Raw genomic sequence first — 18,582 nt, 5'->3', positions numbered from 1 at the left:
GTGAGCCAGCCACGCGCACTCCCCAATGGCTCGCGCAGGCGCAGTGGCAAACCACCGTGGTTTAGCTTCACGTGGGCTACAGCCTCTCATACTAATTGCATGCAGTTACTCGGCTGGGTCGTGTCAAGAAAAGAACCCCAGACCCGCGAAAGATCTCGCGATAGTAATAATTTTAACCCAAACCACAGGTTTTTCCTGACGTTAACCAGCTGTTTTCTACCCCTAAGCATTACAAGGTCTTAACCACAGCGTTCTCACATTATAAAACATAGTAACTTTATACGACGTGCAAAACGAGGACGCGATACGTTAAATTCTCGCGAGAGTTTTGTAAATCAAGGGTTACCTTCTAAACAGGACTACTCTGTGCTCGCTACACATCACCGCCATGGATGGTGTGGAGTCAAACAAACTATACACGAATATCCTGCAATTCCATTGGCTCGAAAAACGGTAAGTCACTGACGTCATCGGCTCCTGATTCGTTGAAATAGAAGCCATCAAGTTTAGCTGTCAGACGACGGTCAAGTGTCAGATCCTTGTCGTAAGTTAACGTTACTCACGTCGCCACACTTACAAACACGCTGGTATTACTTGTGGCCGTGAGCTGCTGCTGACATGGACTACATCAAAGATGGATGGTTTACGGAAAAATGCACGTTATGGCCCGGGCAAGCGATGAGCCTCCAGGTGGAAGAGGTCCTCTACAATAAGAAATCCAAATTTCAAGATGTTATGGTTTTCAAGAGGTGAGTACTTTGAGCTACAGAACTTGGCTAACCGCGCTAGCTGTTAGCGTCTATTAGAAATGAATGAGCAATCTGAAGCTCGTAGGATCTGGAGAAGTTTCTTCACCTTGTAACGTTAGTTACAAATAATATTAACTAGGTAGTCAAGATGGTAACGGTAGTAATGATAACTGTTAACTCCAAGAACTGCTTACAAGTTAAGATTTACAGCTTTTGTTTTTAAGCATGGTAGCAGTCATTTGCTAGACATCTGCTGCTCCATATTGCTCAACCTCTATGAAACCGGCTCAAGTGTTGTAAACATTCTGGGATTTAGGATTTCAAACGTGCTTCATACTTTAACGTCATTTTTCAGTAAGACCTATGGAAATGTGTTGGTGCTGGATGGAGTGATCCAGTGCACAGAGAGGGATGAGTTTGCCTACCAAGAGATGATTGCCAATCTGCCTCTGTGCAGCCACCCTTCTCCCAAGAAGGTATCGCTCAGATTTATTGTTGGGAAATTTCATCGTTTTGCAGTATGTCTACACTCACAGTGAGTAATGGTTCCTGTCTTCACAGTCAAGTTTCCTTTTCCGCAGGTGCTGATTATTGGCGGTGGAGATGGCGGTGTTCTGAGGGAAGTGGTGAAGAATGCACTGGTGGAATCCGTGGTTCTGTGTGAGATAGATGAGGTGGGAGCAACAACACCGACAAGAGAACTGTACTGATTACTGTTTGTTCCTAATACTGCACTTGAGTGTGGCCTGCTCATCTCAGTGTTGATGTTGTCTGCTGTGTAGGATGTCATTAATGTATCAAAGAAGTTCCTCCCAGGGATGGCCAAAGGGTTTTTCAGTCCCAAGCTCACCCTTCATGTTGGAGATGGCTTTGAATTCATGAAGCAGAACCAGGATGCCTTCGACATCATTATAACCGATTCCTCAGACCCTGTTGGTAAGTGCCACTTTTATTTTACAACATCTTTCTTTTACCGGCTGTCATAGGAGGCGGTCCGATTCATGTGTTTTTTTGTATGTTGCAGGACCTGCAGAGAGTTTGTTCAAGGAGTCTTACTATCAACTCATGAAGGCAGCGTTGAGAAATGGTGGAATTCTTTGCTCCCAGGGTAACTTAATGTTTCACCACAGTGTTGTATTAAGTTTGGGGAAAGGCTGATGAGTAATCAGTAAAAGTTGTAGCTGTGCTACTAAATGATCATTTACATCCCTCTTTCAGTCAGTCAAAAAAAAATCTGGTCATTACTTATGTTTTTAAATAGGTAGAACCTCGTGAATGCGATATCTTAAGAACACCTTGATGAGATTTCTTGAAACTTGGTACACTTGTCTACTTGAATGCAAGGATGAACCGATTAGAATTTGGCAGTCATAGTTCAAAGTCACTGTGACCTCATGTCCATCCCACTTGTGTGAATGCAATATCCCAGGTATGCTGGGGAATTTCTTCAAATTTGGTACAAATGTCTACTTGAAGTCAAGGATGAGCTGATTAGGTTTAGGTAGTCAAAGTTTAAGGTCACTGTGACCTAAAGTTCATCCGTCAACTTCTTGTAAATGCGGTTCTTAAGAATGCTTTGACAGAAGTCCCTCAAATGTGGTTAAAAAGGTGCAGTCAAGGTCACTATGATCCCACAAAACATGTTTTTGCCCATAATTAAAGAAGCCAAGGTAATTGTGACAAACTTCACACAAATAATACAATGGTGACATTTTATATGCAAAAGGATAAAGATCAGCTTCACTGTGACATCACAATGTCCAGGTTTCTATCAGTCCTCTGTACTATTCTGTGAAAGTGCAGACAGCATTTGAGTAATACATGTCAATATGGTGTTGAAGAATTCAATTAACTCCTTCAAAGTTGCAGGCATAAAACCTCAAGGCAGTAATTCTAGATTTATTAACTCCTCTGGAGCTGTTTTGTTCCCCTTTATTGCGGCTGGGTTCCAAATTGCACACTTTGTTTTTACTTTTAGAGCATACTGCAGCTGCCCTTGCAAAGTACATATTGTTGAGTGCAATATGTTTACACTGGGATATACTACTTCATCATAACATTGCATCTTGAACTTTGACCCTCTTGCTCGTGGATCTGTCACGTTGTCATCTGTCATTGTGGCTTCTTGTCATCAGTCAGTGACTGTCTATATGCAAATAATATTCTGGATTTTGCCCTTATTAAAAAGAATATTCCAACTAAACTGTCTGCATGGCTAGTGAAAATAAATATTCGTACCAGTTGTGGAAAAGCGGAACACCTGGAGCTGTTTGAGCCATTTTGCAGGTTGCAAGTTTTCCACTGTTGGAGGACTTGTGCGAACACAGCCTCCGTCTTTCATCTGTTCAACCACCTTCTTGAAAAGGTCACCATTGCAGTATTTGTGTATATCCAGAAACTTCTTGATATCCAAGTCTTTCATAATGTTTAAAAGTAGATGCGCTTCTCCTTCTAACCAGAAATGTGGGCTTTTCTATTGTGCATGCATTGTGCAAACTGTCGGCTAGTTGATTTGTTTACAAAGCAGAGCTGACTGTAAACAAGAAAGAGGCTGTATGTTGCAAACTGTGGTGGAAAAACCCAAATGAGACGGATATTCTGAATTCACTGTATACAAGTCCAAAGAATGCTCCCAAAACCTGAATAATATCAGCATATCCCACATGTCTTCATCAGAAAGTGCTCCATTCAGGCTATCCAAACAGAATATGCTTTTTACATAATCTGTATCCAATTCAACATTAGTGTGCATGTAAACAAAGCCATTGTGACATATCTTCTGCTACACAGAGGATTGTGGATCAGAGTTGCCAGAAAAGCATCATGACTTGCATACAGCAATACACAACTGGAAGCAGTAGGACAGCTAGTATTTTTGGCATCTTGCATTTGACGTAGATCTAAATCTTTTGCTGGCATATTAAATAGTATGGTAGTATGGGTATTTGAACACGCTCATGGTCTTTTCCGACTGCCTCAAGATGGAGCAGTGCCAAAAAGGCAGACGGGAAATTAACATGCCCTTTCATCTACTCTTGTGTCAATTTCACAGGAGAGTGTCAATGGCTCCATTTGGAGCTGATAAAGGAGATGCGAACCTTCTGCAAGACCCTATTCCCCGTGGTGGAATATGCCTACGGCACCATCCCAACTTATCCCAGTGGCCAAATTGGATTCATGCTGTGCAGTAAAAATCCTGTAAGTGCAGTAGTCATTCTCCATTTGTCATCCACCACACACCTGATTGTTGCTGGATTGCCTGTGAATGATACTGGCTTACCGTAAAACTGTCAGCTGTGTCTTTTTGATTGGTAATGTGCATCGAATGACTGAAGTGCCCCTTCTTTTTTTGAATCAGGAAACAAATTTCAAGGAACCAGTGAAAGCACTGTCAAAAGAAGAAATGGAAAGTATGAACCTTAAATATTACAATTCTGAAATTCACAAAGCATCATTCGTCCTCCCTGAGTTCGCAAGAAAGGTAAACATTGTTAAGAATCATTTTTCATATATGATTTGCATGCAATATGTGCTTGAGTTTAATTCAAATCTGTTAGATATTTGCTACTTTTCGCTCAGTATCTCCTTGACCTTTGACAGGTACTCAGTGAAGCATGACCAGCACCAGCAGACACCCATGTTCATCCTCTCCTGGCCCTCAGACCACAGAAAAACAACCTTGTTCTATGGCTCTTCACCTCCTCAACACAGTTCAGCACCACTGAAGAGAGTAGCCTCCCACAGATTTTATGGGTGGGGGCAGGTAATAATAATCAGTGGGGTGGGAACTTGCCAAGTTACACAGAGAAAGTGTTTGTATTTGTTTCCCTCCTTCCAGTCTTACACGCTCTTGGTGTTTATTTATTTTTCTGATGTATTTGGTTTTAATTCTTACTCTGTAATCGTCTTATCAGCATTTTGTTAAGAGCAATTTAATTTTTACTGTGGGAAGAGCGTTGCCATCAAACCTGACCTCACTCTGAAACTGTATTGTTTATGGGATTCACTGCATCTACACATTATACAATACATTACATAACATATAGAGTATGTATGTGTAATGTATTGCTGTACTTTTACTTGTTTAATATCAGTTTGTGCTCACAGGAGATTACACCGTCACCATCTGTCATGACTGTATATTCAGAATACTGTATCGTCTACACATGAACCCTATAGTGCCTGAAATCGGTTGTTTGTTGTTGGAAAATAAAATTTGTTAATGTATCTATCATAGTGTAGCAGGCAGATGGTGTCCCTGATGAAAGCTCAAGTTGAGAAAATTGTCCCTTTTGAAGTATCACCAACTGAATTTAATTGATGCTCAGCTTTGGACATCAGTATAATATGAACACCTTTAATATTATAGTGTTAAAAATAAAATCAAGCATGGCATTGGAGCTTTGCAATGCAAGAAATGTCTTTAAAATGAATTATGCAATTATAACTTACAATATTGGGTAATGACTACCAGTAGTAAACTTATCCTGTAGTAAGCCTGTTTGATCTGAAGTTACTACCTATTAGTTGTAAATCCACATTCAGTCTTTGTTGAGAAATAGTGTCATACCTGAGAAATGATTTTGTGTTTTTATAAGAACTGTAATAAATTGGTAACATAAAATGGTTATTTGAGTTCTGTGTGCATCCAGCCACCAGCAGGTTTATTCAGACATATGCTTCTTTATTTGCACAAAAACACAAAATGGCATCTAGATGCAGGACTAAATTTGAGTTAATTTGCTCTGGTTCTGTTTTTGCCATCTTTAAAAGGTGTGTATATAAACTAAAAACTTAAGAATTATTTTTTTTCACTTAGGTTAGAAAAAAATATCTGTTCAAGGTCTCCTCAAGTTCAAAACCTGACTTTGAGCTGGTCTGTACCCACTGCAGTATAACATCCCAACTGAATGCAGGTTAATATTTGATGTGTTCTGAGAGATGTTTCAGCTGCTGTTCACTGCAAATGGTCAACCTTAAACATAGTCATGTTGATGCTAGTCTGGTGTAAACCATAGACTATGCAAACCCTAATCCTGAAAAAGTTGGGACATTTAATGTAAAACATAAATAAAAACATAATCCAATGATTTGCATTTTTTAACCTCTGTTCATTGAATACGGTACAAAGACAAGATGTTTAATGTTTAAGCTGATTGGTTAATTGGTAACAGGAAATAGTACCACGAATTGGTATGAAATGGGCATCCTTGAAAGGCTCAGTCGTTCACGTGCAGAGATGGGGCTCGGCTCACCACTTTGTGAAAACGTGTGTCAGCACATCGTCCAGCAGTTAAAGAGCAATGTTTCGCAGCACACAGTTGCAATGAATTTAGGGATATCAATCCACTATCCATAATACCCTGAAAAGACTCAGAGAATCCAAAGAAATATCTGGACATAAAGGCCAAGGCTGAAAACCAAAACTGAGTACCTGGAACTTTTGACCCTTGAGGCAGTTCTGCATTAAAAACCCACGTGACTGTAAAAAGGATATTACAGCAAAGGCTCATGAACACTTTGGAAATGACACATTTGTCGCTTCATCTACAAATGCAAATTGAGACTCTACCATGCAGAGTGAAACCCGTATGTCAACAACATCCAGAAATGCTGCAGACTTCTCTGGAGACTGAGCTCATCTGAGATGGACTGATGGAAGGTGGGTAACTGTCAAATCTTTGAGGGCGCCATTAATGCTGAAAGGTACATATGGGTTTTGGAGAAAAGCTCCTCATAGGAGGAGATTCAAAAGGTATATATGCAAACATTTCACACTTCCTGAGTGTTGATAAAGGAAAGGGAGATGGAATACAGTACATTTGTAGTATACAAAAATCAATAAAGTTAATCAGTTTGAATATTAAATATCTTGTCTTTGAACTGTATTCAATTGGATATGGGTTGAAAAGTATTTGCAAATCATTGTATTCTCTTTTTATTTACATTTGACACAGCGTCACAACTTTTTTGCACCGGGGGTTTGTCTATAAATACATAAAGTCAGTGGTATGAACAATATTGTAGTGTGAACGAGGTCCAAGTGCAGTTTCATTATCCAGGCACAAGATGGCATCCTATAATCTGTTTTGCAGTGTAAGTCAGTTTCACACATTGTGGAGATATAAAGGAATTAATTTAAATTATGCTGTTCAAATTCTCCAGATGCATATTCAGAGAATATATCTTGGTATTCTAGGTTTTCTTTGAATTTGAATGAAAAGCCCCATGGCTCCATTCAATTGTTCAGATCAGTCAGTGTCGTGCAGTGTCAAGTCTTACTGTTTCACTCGGTTGCATCAACTCTAGTTCTTGTCGTGTAAGACCTCAGTCCATGCTGATTTTCTATTAAAATGTGGCCTTCTGGCGTGTACGAACAGTAACTGTTAACACACTGTAATCTTGGAAATGAAACATATCCACAGAACATAAATATTAAATTTGATGTTTATATGTTTTAATAATATCTGGTCTGCAGTAACTTTGAAGATAACGTATCACTTGTCTTTTTTAAATTCCTCTGTAAGTCGCATTTAAATGCCTCCAGTGCAGCTGACAGATGTGCAGATTTATCTGTTTAATAGATAACACTCAACATAAAATCCTCAGATGGTCTTTGAGTCAGTGTCCCTTTGTGATCCCTTATACAGAGTTGTTGGAGTGCTGCTGGAGGCCGTACGCGAGATAGATGTAGGGAAAATGGAGAATTCCACGCACATTAATAAGATCTTGGAGCACCTATGCCAGTCGTCATGCTGACATTTTTCACTTTTTGAAGTCTCTCACAGGCTGGACCGCAAATACTTTTAAGGAGGCCAGTTGTTGTTGATTCTTCAAACGTACTGAATTGCCAATATATTGCCATTGCAACAGTCAGCTAATCTTTGGACTGGCTCGGGGCCTTCTTCAGATCAGCAGTGTATGAAGAAAATACCTCAAACACTGTTTTGAAAGCACATCAAATCCATTAGAACATATCAGCCGAGACATACTGGAGTATAAGTACTGTATGTTCCCTGCCTGTAGCACTGTCTAAAGACGTCACAACAGTAAACTCTGTTGATTGTGCTATTTCATAGATGTATCCTGGAGGTTGAGGCAGCTTCTCAACCACTTGAAACAACAACATCAGCTCTCTCATAATCAGTTTAGGTGAGGAGATTACCTCATATACTGTAGACCAGTATAATTGGGTTTTTCAGTAATTTAGAAGAAGCTCACACAAATCTTTTCTTTGTTTAGCGTGTGAAGTACATTTAGGGTTGTTATTTAGCTGCATTCAAAGATATATATATGACACATGAGTGACATAAATGAGTCTTCATGTAAGCTTCAAAATATGACACATGGTATTACCAGTGTATTATATCAGACAATGCAATGTAATCACTTGCTGTTAAACTTGTATATGACTAGAGACAAGCAAAAACTGTAATGTATTCTGCTTCGTTCATATTTTCAGCCAATGTTATATGAATCATAACACCCTGTAGAGGACTTTGCTAAAAGGAAAAAAAAAGGTAATTTACTCTGCACTGAGAGCCGGAAACAATTTCTCACTAGTTGAATCCAAACAGCTTAGCCTATAGTGTGAATTTAATTGAACTGCAGCTGCAGCCTATAATGTATCTAAATGGAATATAATCACAGTCATTGTTACACACACAGTGAAATTCTAGACACATATAATAATAATAATAATAATAATAATAATAATAATAATTATTATTATTATTATTATTATTATCATTATTATCATTATTATTATTATTATTATTATTATTATTATTATTATTATCATTATTATTATTATTATTATTATTATTATTATTATTATTATTATTATTATTATGCAAATCCAGTTGGAATATAGTTAAGCAGCTTTTACAAAGACATTTTTATTTGATTTGAGATGGAGTATTATTTTGGTTCTCTAGCTGATATCACTCATCAGTCTTTTCCCCAAACCTGCCAATTAGGGATGCACCCAAATCCAGATACATTATTTTGAAAACCATAAATAAAGCAATGGAAATGGATATTTCTCTCGTCCAAAGTTGCTCATTATTGTTTGGGAAAATTCAGCACTATGATTTCCTCAGCAAAGTTTTAAAAAAATGAATCTGCCTTAACCAGTCACTGATTCAATGTGCTAAGACATATTTCCTTCAACTGAAGGATATTTCTATATAAATTTATATCTTTGTTGTTGAATTTCTATTTCCAACGTTAAACAGGATCATTCGATTTAGGAAACTTCTTTCAGTTTCTGATTTTTCAGTATCCCCAGTTAAAGGGGAGGCGGTGGTTGGCTCACACAGTTCATAAAACGTAGTTTAGCTAAAACTAAAAAAAGACTGAGATGGATGAAAGGTAAAGTATGAGAATCTGTAAATATATTTAAGAATTACATGCCAAAATTAAATCATTTTGATTTTTTGAAGGCACAATTATTGCATTACCAATGAGTATTAGGTCAGAGAATAATACAGCAAAAAAAAAAAAAAAAAACAATGACCCAATTTAACTTCCAGTATAAACCACACCCACTTCTGGTATTCTGTCCCAATACAGATACAGAGACAACATTTTCTTGGTTGAACAAATACAGATACAAATTAAAGCTGCCTTGCTGGTTGACAAGACTCTGACTTGTCACTTGTTTTGGACGCCACTGGAAAGAGTTCAGTGTCACTTCCTGTCTCCACTAGGTAGCACAAAATGACTATATATCAAGTAAAAAAAAAAAGGCAAAATAATAATATAAAGCAAATAAAAATCAGCATTCGTACAAGTGCTGGAAATCCTTGAAAGAGCTTGAATTTTCATATGGTGATTTCAAGGTTTGAAAAGTGCTTGAATTTTGGATAAACTGCTTGAAACTGTCATTGCAAACTTTCATAATAAATCACTCCCTGACTGAATAGTTTGCTTTTTAGATAAAGATATTAAATAAGTTGGATATTAGCTGAGAAGGTCTGAGAAATAACACATTATATGTAATGGGATTACGTGGTCAGATACAAAAAAAAGGTATTTCATTACACTTAAACAAAAAGATGTAATCAGTTTACAGTTACTTTTAGTAAAACAGGGAATTATGAGCAAGATTACAATTCTAAAACACATTTCTGAAAAAAAAACATACACAGTGTGCACGTCTTACAACACTTCGCAAGTATCACAGCACTACTGTAGTTTAAGTGAAACCTGCTTCCTGTACGGTCAATTCATTATCATGACCTCTAGTTTAAGATGGATTAGGTTACTCATTACATTTTTTAACATGTAGTTAGTAACTATTTAAAGTAACCCTCCCAACCCTGTTGCTGAGACAGATTATATAGGATGCCATATATATATATATGTGTATATGTATATGTATAAACATGAAACTTTGTTGTCTTTTCCTTTAATTTGTCACTCTTCTGTAGAATTCAGTCACAACACATAATTCTGGTTTTTCATAGCACAATTACAACTGATTTGATGTGATGAAGAAATGAAATAATAATTTTGAGTATACATATATGATTATGTAATTTACAGCTGTTGAAAATGCACCTTGAAAATTCTTGAAAAGTGTTTGAATTTGACTTTGGAAAAAGTGTAGGAACCCTGAAAACAAAAGTTAAATGTACAAAATTGCCCTTGTTGATGTTAAAGTTAAGTATCACCTCCATTGTACATCTCACTGAAGAAGAATTGCTTCTTCTTTTTAACAACTGTTTACCCTGCTAGATTGGTGGTGTGCATTTCCTTCCCTCAAGTCATGGTAAGTGTCAGACAGTTCAATTGTAATCTTTAGGTGTCAGAGAGGCACAGAGAAGCATCGTGACAGGAATCAGATGTTGACAGAACTACAGTGTGAAACACTAATCAACAATAAGTCAGCTTGTCGTCTGCTTTGGATCTTTTGATTGCCGCTGCAGGGTCTTGAGTGTTGCGATATCACACAGTTGATGAGTTGAGGAATCGTCCATCCACCTGCCTGAAGAGGTCTTGTTTGAGTCTGTCTATCATAAGTGTCGATATATTAGTTACATGTTGATGTAAGACACTGGTTTTAGCCCAGTGACGTCGTCGTCTGCTGCAGATGTTCCCTCTGGTGAATCACATGAACACGACCACCTCACAATTTGTCAAAAAGGTTAACTGTTGAACGCTTCCATTTGTTCTGTCCTGAACCCTTCATCTCCCCTCCTTTTCCACGCTCACGTACACATCCTCCCCCCCAAACACCCTCCACCCTCCGTCATACACCCACCACCCTCCACGTCAGTGGCAGACAGGGGGAGAGGTGTATAAAAGCGTGAGGGACTTTGGAGGTACAGCAGAAGGAACATCAGTGGTTTCCAAATCTCGTGACCAGCTGCCACCAACTGCACTGCACTTTCTACCACCACCATCACCACTCTCCTCTGGATCTCTGGCTGGTCTGAGCTGCTCAGACTCTCCTCCTCTCCAACACACACTCACTCACTCACTCATTCACTCACACACACACTCTTACCTCTGTGAGCCTCCTGCTCCTGTGACTGTAGCTCTGGTCCGTCACCTGCACTCCTGTCACAGCATGCAGCTCCTGGTGGTGTTATCAGCTCTCATGGGGGTTCTGTTCAGCGTTAGAGCAGCCGCCGTGCTTCCTGTGGAGGATAGAAGCCCTATCCATGTGAACAGGGTGAGGAGGCTGATTCTTATTGTTCATATGTAGTTCATTGCACTTAATTTCAACTGTTACTGTTGATAGATTTGACCACTTTTTGGTGGAAAAAAATGTTTTAATCAGAATTTTAATAAGAATCACTGAACTTACAATCAAGATTGCTTGTAAAATGAACAAAAATCTGCATTTTAAACAATTTTCAAGAGAAAACTAATTCAGTTTTTATTTTATCCTGTCAACTTATACAATCTTAAATGAGAGAAGTAAAAAAACTGTAACACTTGAGCTTTCCAGTAAAAAAGCTGCAAGATGTTAAATTCTCATATTTTGCGTGATCTAGTCTCTTTAATAACATGTTCTCTTCTTTTCTAATTTTTTGGTCAGGAGCTGAGCAAAGAGCGCAAGGAGTTGATCCTGAAGCTGGTGTCTGGCTTGTTGGACGGAGCTCTGGACACCAACATGCTGCCAGGCGAAGCGGCACCTGTGGATCTTGAGGAGCCGCTGGAGTCTCGTCTGGAGGAGAGGGCTGTCTACAACAGGCTATCACTGCCTCAGCGTGACCGCAAAGCCCCCTGTAAAAACTTCTTCTGGAAAACTTTCACCTCCTGCTAACAGTGCCAAAAAAAAAAACCCACCACCTGGCTCTGGCTGCTGTACACGGTACTCCTTCCCTCCCAGCTCCTCATAAACTGTAGTAGACCTCAGCTGTACATATCATCTACACCTGTCAGACATGCAGCATTGATGGACTTCACTGAGACAGTGTGTCTGTTTGAATATTAATTATTTATGTATCTATTTATGTATACACTGTATGTATTTATGTATGTAACATGTTTCTTTCAGGGTCAAACAATAAAGCATGAATATATAATATTTGAGATGGTAATCACAGTGAATTGCTTTTGTTCAAAAAAGATCATTTCCATCTGCCTTTAAAATACAAGTCAAATTTCCTGCAAAAAATGATGGCTGTATTTTTATTGTGGATGGGAACATTTACTACACTGAATCATGGAAATATGTTAGGGTTTTCTGTTACTGCAGAAATTTAAAAACTGAGTCACAGTCATAAATGACCAATACTTTTAGATTACATATGCATTTTCACCCTTTCAAAAGCCAGTGAATCAATATTTTCATTTTTTTTCAGTGCTTTTCTTAAGAGATAAGAGAGCGCTGTTCATAATGTAGCTATCTTACTTTTTCTGCTTTGTACTCGTTGCTGTATAACTGTCTTTCTATTTTATAGTCAAAGAAAATACTCTAGAAGGAAAAAAAATATTTTATATACCAATGAAGATACAAAAATTAGAACAAAAGTGCCACATTTAGTGCCTAAAATGAACACCCTACTACTGATTTATTAATAAAAACTATTCAGTTCTTAAATTTAATAAAAATGTTTATGCTTTATATATTAAGAAAAAAAGTTTAATCCAACTTGGTGATGAGAGTTTGCAATGCTGAAAGAATTGAACATCTTGGCACATGTTTTATTAGTGGTCTGCATCAATTTCTAGTCAGAAGTTGAGGGAGACGCTTCAGTGAATCACAGGTCGTTAAACAAGTCAGTAAAACAGGAAAGTAAATAAATCACAGGCTTCCCCGTGTATGTTGAATGCTGTCACTGGACGGCGGCAGCAGCTACAGTACTTGCAGTCTGAAAGGTGGGAACCTGTTGTACAATTAAACAGTGAAAACAGTAAGAGGTCTAAAGATCAGCGCTGGTCAAACAAAGGCGTGTAGTGTTGATATGAATCTGACCTCAGTCTTTGGGAGCGAAAGCACAGACAAGGCTGCTGCTGCCACTGCATGTCGAGATAATGAAGTGTTCCCCGTGTGACCCTATCAACCCAGTTTTCGATTCTTGCGGCAAACGAAACCCTGCATTGGCTACCCGCTTCTCAATCAGTCACACTGCAATTACCACACGCTCTCATAGCCCCTGTGGCATGTATGACCAGTGTGATACGTGTGTGTGTCTGTATGTGTGTGTTTTAACCACTTACTGAGTCAGAGCGTGGAGTAGGTGCTGGCCACAATCAAATATCGACTTTCGAGCCAGACCCACAGTCCTTATTAGTGAACTGATGGATTTCATGTGTTAAATTATTTGCAGGTGAAATATCTTGCTGTTTGAGCCCGTTCAAATAAGTTCTATTTTTATATTTGTGAATAAATCCAATCATACCACTGACCAAAAATAGACAAACAACACTTTGTATTCAAAAGCAAATGTCTGACAATCGTGACAGCACTTTCAGCACGTCAGTGTTTCCCAAACTTTTTTGTAAAACGTTCCATCACAGCCCTGTCAGCTGATCTCTAGTCTCTGTGTTCATTTAAATTGATTTAAACAGGATGTTATTTAATTATGAATCATATAAAGGTGGATATAATAGTGGATGTTTTTTATACAATTGAAGTATCAGTCTTTGGTTTGGTTTGGTCAAGTTTGCATTCATGCTACTGAGTGACAAAAGCTGAAAACCATTTGTCCATTACTTTTAGTCTATTTTAACAGTGAATCTATTACTTTTAGTGAATTTTATCATCTTTGCTTGCCTGCTAACTAGATTTCACACACTCTTAAATGCAATTAAAACACATTAAAGCAAATACATTCATTGATTTATTGATATATCAGGCGCAATATGTGGATGTATTTGTTTTTGTTTTTTTTTTATCAAATCATTTATTCTATTTTTTCAAATTAGTCGAGCTACTCTACAGTCTCTCCATGTACCACCTAACAACAGCAGAAGTATCCCCTGGGGCACAAGTACCCCTGGTTGGGAATCACTGCAGTGCATTACTGAATAAAAATATATATTCTCCATTCACAGAATATATACATGCTGCAGGAATGAGTCCTAAAATCCAGAAATGAGTTAACATATTAGCACTTTTTTTGTGTCCCTCACCACACCTCAAAGTCAATGTTGTTGTTTGTTTACAACTTTTTCATTATTTGCCTGAAATAAGGTTTGTGGTTAACACAAGCTTGAGAGATTTTGTTCGACAACATAAAATACATTAGCAAATACCCTCATGATTTTTTTTAAGCTTTTAAATATCCTTGAAAAAGGCAGCTGCTTCCACCAAACACGTCATGCAATCTTCGTGTAGTTATAACGTTAGTTTTTACCTCTGGTGATTGCATTTGTACTTTAAAAGTAATGAATATGGTGTTTGTGAAGATTGTCTTGCGAAGTAAAATGGCCACAAAGCTTATTTTTCCACACTTTTCCTAAATCCAATGGAAAAATTCCATAGGCTTTTTGTGGAGGAAACCAGTGTGATGCTGACTTCCAGCCTACAAACATGCCGCATCTCTGAAAAGCAGTGGGTAGAACAAGCATAATATAAGCAGAATATTGTCACATCTAACAGATGAATTGAAGGTTTATTTAAACCAAACCAGACCTGTTGATTGTTGGAGCACTTGAAAGATGGGCCAAGATGTTTTTGATGGGTTTTATCTCTGAATGAAGACGATGATGCTAGCAAGCTGGCTAGGGAAAGTTGCTAACCGTTATCTAAGACAGTGATTCCCAGAAACATTATTCAACATGACAGCATGTACCAAGCTAACTGTGAAAATTGAGATAACTAAATTAAAGATGAAAAATCACTAAGTTTGAGGGCTAAGGTAACATTTCTACAACACTGACAGGAAGTTAACACATACATCACACTATTACACTGCATTATGTAAATACAAAATTGCAGTAAATGTATTAAAACTTTCTGGCACTTCTCTTTTGTAGATGAACTCCTTTATTCAGAGATTTCTCCTCCTTAATAGAGGTTTCAGTATATATGATATACAAGCAGCCCTGCAATGATCTAATCAACCTGTGAGATGTGAACGGAAAAAGTGGGAGCGCAGAATCAAACTCAAATTAAATGTCAGAGCAAAAAGCCAGCATACATTCACCTCGGCTCCTTTGTCACTTTACATCTGTTGTGCTAAGGAGTTGTAGATCATACCTGTACAGCAAAGACCACACAAAGTTTTGTTATTATTTTTTTATTTTTTTATTTTTTTGTTTGGGGATATTTTTTGTTTGGTTTTTGTAATGAGTTCTACATTAAAACTGCTGTTCTTGTTAACAAAAAAATGGTTACAGTAGTTTAGAAAAAAAAATCATAAATATCCCCTGATGAATGTTCTGTTTGAAGCTTTCTGCCAGCAGTAAGTAATGTCCATTGCTTAGCAGAGGTTTGGGCAATAATCCAATGAAAGACTTATAGCAAAATGTATGAATTCTTAAATGACCTACAACAATGTTCGACCGCAGTCCACAGAAATCCTGCACAGCCAGAGGGAAGGCAGAGCCCAGACTAGTTTCCATACACTCTTCTCAACTGGGTTACTGTCTCATTATCTTCCTCAACAGGATGAATAGGACATAATGATTCATAAACGTGCTTATTTCACAAGCTCAGAGACATGAGTTAACACGAGTTCGCGACACTGATTCAATTACAGGTGGAATATTAAAGGCCACCGTGATGTCATCCTTTTATTTTCATTGTGTATGCTGTTTAAGACGGTTGGAGAGAAAAGCTCTTCAACGATCCATCCCGAAGACAAGATCCCTTGAAAATACCACTTGATGGTGAGTTACAGTTCCACAAATTTCAAAGCAATGTAATTACATGGTTCTTGTAACCACTGGGAACTCTGCTCTGTCGCTCCCTTTAATGATGCTGAATAGACAAAGGCTCCTGTGGGCTTACTTGATTACAGTTCATCATGCAGCATCTTTCATAAGTCTGTGCAGTGAAAAAAAACACATCAAAATGACACATTTCCAGGTTTACAGCCTGTGGGAGAATAACCAGACTATCTTATGAAAAAGCAACAATTATTTCTGAAGAATAAAGAAAACTGTCAAAAACAAAAAGATCTCCACTCCCAGAAAGCTGCATCTCATGCCAATCTCTGGGTATCTCTAGGGTTGAGCTTATAAACACAGAACAATTTGATGTCGGTAGAGGTGCTGTCCACTCCTGACTTTATGCCCCTGGGCTCAAATGAGCATGCAGAGGAGCAACATCAAAGCTGATGCCTGCAAGCAAAGCATTTTATTGGCTTTCCTTTTGATCTGAAGGAGGAGGGAACGGAGTGCTCAGGCCTAACTGTGTAATTCAAATTTAAATGTGACTTCATATGTGCCGGTGTTTAAAAATAACAATACTCATAGGCGTAAAAAAAAAACAACTTCAAAGTGAACCCAGCATGGTTACATAAATGCTGAGAATAGTTGTAAACTTTACGGGATGTGACTACACACGTATAATTTTGGCTGGTGGTACATCATGATATGACTTGTGGCTACTTCATGTTGGCTAAATTTATCTCTCAGTGTAAAAATAGTGACTATAGGTCATCTGAGAAATCACTGCAAATATTCACAACTGCAAATGTACTATTAGCTGTGTCCATTATCTGTTGCTGGTTCTAGCGTCTGCGCCACAACCTCAGGCCTGAAAACCTCTTCCCTGCGGTTCAGAGCTCCTGTTCTAGCAACACTGCAAGCTTCCAGTCTGAGCAGCATCAGCCAGGACCACAAATGTTTGCTGCATGGCTAAATGAGCTAACTAGATGAATGGCAAATAATATTACTGTTGGTCAGCTACTTTAGCAACATGTAAAGCTATTTGTCCATCAGAGACTACCAGAAACAGCTGGAGGGCAGCACAAGAACAACAACAAAAAAACTAAACTAAACTAAAATGCAGATTTGAGATTTTCAGTCAACTGTAGAGGTGTCTCTTGCACATGCTCTGGTGGACAACTGCTTCCAGGTCTCTCTCCAAATTATGTGTACGGTTCATTCTCACCACCTCATCAACCCCGTTTCCAGCAACAGCAGGCTGCAGCAAACAAGCTCTAAACCCACTGTAAACTATCTGCCCACCACCAAGCAGCAGGGAAATTTAATGACTAGCTGGAGAAGAAATTGTACTATCTAGGAAGTCAGGAGTTAATGGAGACCAAAACAGAGCTGTCAGGAGTACATTTGTCAGGTGTCCAGAGACTCCAAATACTCATGTTGCTCTGTTTCTATTGAATGTAAAGAAGCAACTGGTTGCTGTAACTGTAACGTTTGCCATAACAATTCTATAAGATGATAATATGCCTGGATCATGTGTCTGCCAGCTTTTGTATGGGCTTTTTTTGTATTCCCTGGGGAACGAAAATCAGATCATTTAGCTCAAAGTGTCAAAAGTGTGTGGGAAAAAGTTCTTATCACTGGCCAGGAGTCTCGAGGAGGCCAGACTAGAAAAGAGTGAAGAGATTTCACTTGACTATGATGTTTTCACCGTCTTGGCTTACACCAAGTTCATTACTTGCCAAGTAAATGGCATGTCAGGGCTTTGGGAGACGAGACGAGCAGTATGGAGGAATTTTATGTTTGAAAACTGGTCACTGGAGATTCTGCAATGCTGTTTTCCTGTGAAACCGACCTAAACCCGGCATCAGGGTGAGTAGATAATGATAGTGATAATTTTCATTTTTTGGTGAAGTATGCCTTTAAGCCAGAACCAAAGTGGGTGTGTCATGTTCTGCAGTTCGTTGTGTATTGTGCAATGCCCTCTGTTGATGATGCATCCTTGATTACAATGGTTGGTTCTGTCCAGGACTGGTGGAAACGTTGGCTGGTTTGCCAGACAGCATCAAGGTTCGAATAATCTTGAACCGAACTGGTTCAAGGACCACAGCTAACTCAGTGGAAGAACACTGTATCGCAGAAGGATTTATTTCAGGATTTGTGTCAGGCTCACCGAACGGTACATGGTGTTACTTTGTTTGTCTCTGTGTTTTACTGATGTGTCAGAGCTCATTTTCATCTCACACTTGTGAAGATTTAGAAACAGTTAACATCAAACGGTTCCCTAACATGTCCTCAATCGGTCAAGACAGGCCAAATTAACACCCAACCCTCAGATAATGCTTATGAGGAAAGGTGTGAACAGGCAGGTTCACAGAAAAAGCCGTGTCCTCTTCTATGTACAACAGACACAATCAACAAAGAGTTATAATATGCTGAACAAAACTGATTTACATAAAAAAGCACTTGGGATGATTTTTGTAAATGAAATGTTTTACAGATTCCACTTACTGAAACTGACATATTGTTAATATAATAT

The 18,582-nt window shown here is 38.4% G+C and overlaps 2 protein-coding genes across 2 annotated transcripts; both read left to right on the top strand.

Moving 5' to 3' along the window:
* Positions 1-429: 429 nt before the first annotated feature.
* Positions 430-5,377, top strand: srm (spermidine synthase). Its single transcript, XM_084721391.1, has 8 exons — positions 430-749; positions 1,105-1,225; positions 1,331-1,423; positions 1,532-1,685; positions 1,774-1,857; positions 3,802-3,947; positions 4,108-4,230; positions 4,350-5,377. Exons 1-8 carry the CDS (start codon positions 619-621, stop codon positions 4,365-4,367), a joined length of 870 nt encoding a protein of 289 aa, XP_084577517.1. The 5' UTR covers positions 430-618; the 3' UTR covers positions 4,368-5,377.
* Positions 5,378-11,038: 5,661 nt separating this feature from the next.
* On the top strand, positions 11,039-12,296 carry sst6.1 (somatostatin family member 6.1). Its single transcript, XM_084720018.1, has 2 exons — positions 11,039-11,430; positions 11,800-12,296. The coding sequence occupies exons 1-2, from the start codon at positions 11,326-11,328 to the stop codon at positions 12,025-12,027; spliced, it is 333 nt and encodes a 110-aa protein (XP_084576144.1). The 5' UTR covers positions 11,039-11,325; the 3' UTR covers positions 12,028-12,296.
* Positions 12,297-18,582: the final 6,286 nt, after the last annotated feature.

This window comes from Lutjanus erythropterus, chromosome 6 (genome assembly GCF_056507025.1).
Source record: "Lutjanus erythropterus isolate fLutEry1 chromosome 6, fLutEry1.hap2, whole genome shotgun sequence".
Classification (NCBI taxonomy): domain Eukaryota; kingdom Metazoa; phylum Chordata; class Actinopteri; order Lutjaniformes; family Lutjanidae; genus Lutjanus; species Lutjanus erythropterus.
The sequence above is the reverse complement of the archived record's forward strand: the minus strand, read 5'-3'. Positions and strand labels throughout refer to the sequence as shown.

Coding starts and splice junctions, on each gene's coding strand:
- srm (XM_084721391.1), top strand. CDS start 619: ATGGACTACATCAAAGATGGATGGTTTACGGAAAAATGCACGTTATGG. Junction 1,226..1,330: donor GCCACCCTTCTCCCAAGAAG/GTATCGCTCAGA, acceptor CCTTTTCCGCAG/GTGCTGATTATTGGCGGTGG. Junction 3,948..4,107: donor TGCTGTGCAGTAAAAATCCT/GTAAGTGCAGTA, acceptor TTTTTGAATCAG/GAAACAAATTTCAAGGAACC.
- sst6.1 (XM_084720018.1), top strand. CDS start 11,326: ATGCAGCTCCTGGTGGTGTTATCAGCTCTCATGGGGGTTCTGTTCAGC. Junction 11,431..11,799: donor GCCCTATCCATGTGAACAGG/GTGAGGAGGCTG, acceptor TTTTTTGGTCAG/GAGCTGAGCAAAGAGCGCAA.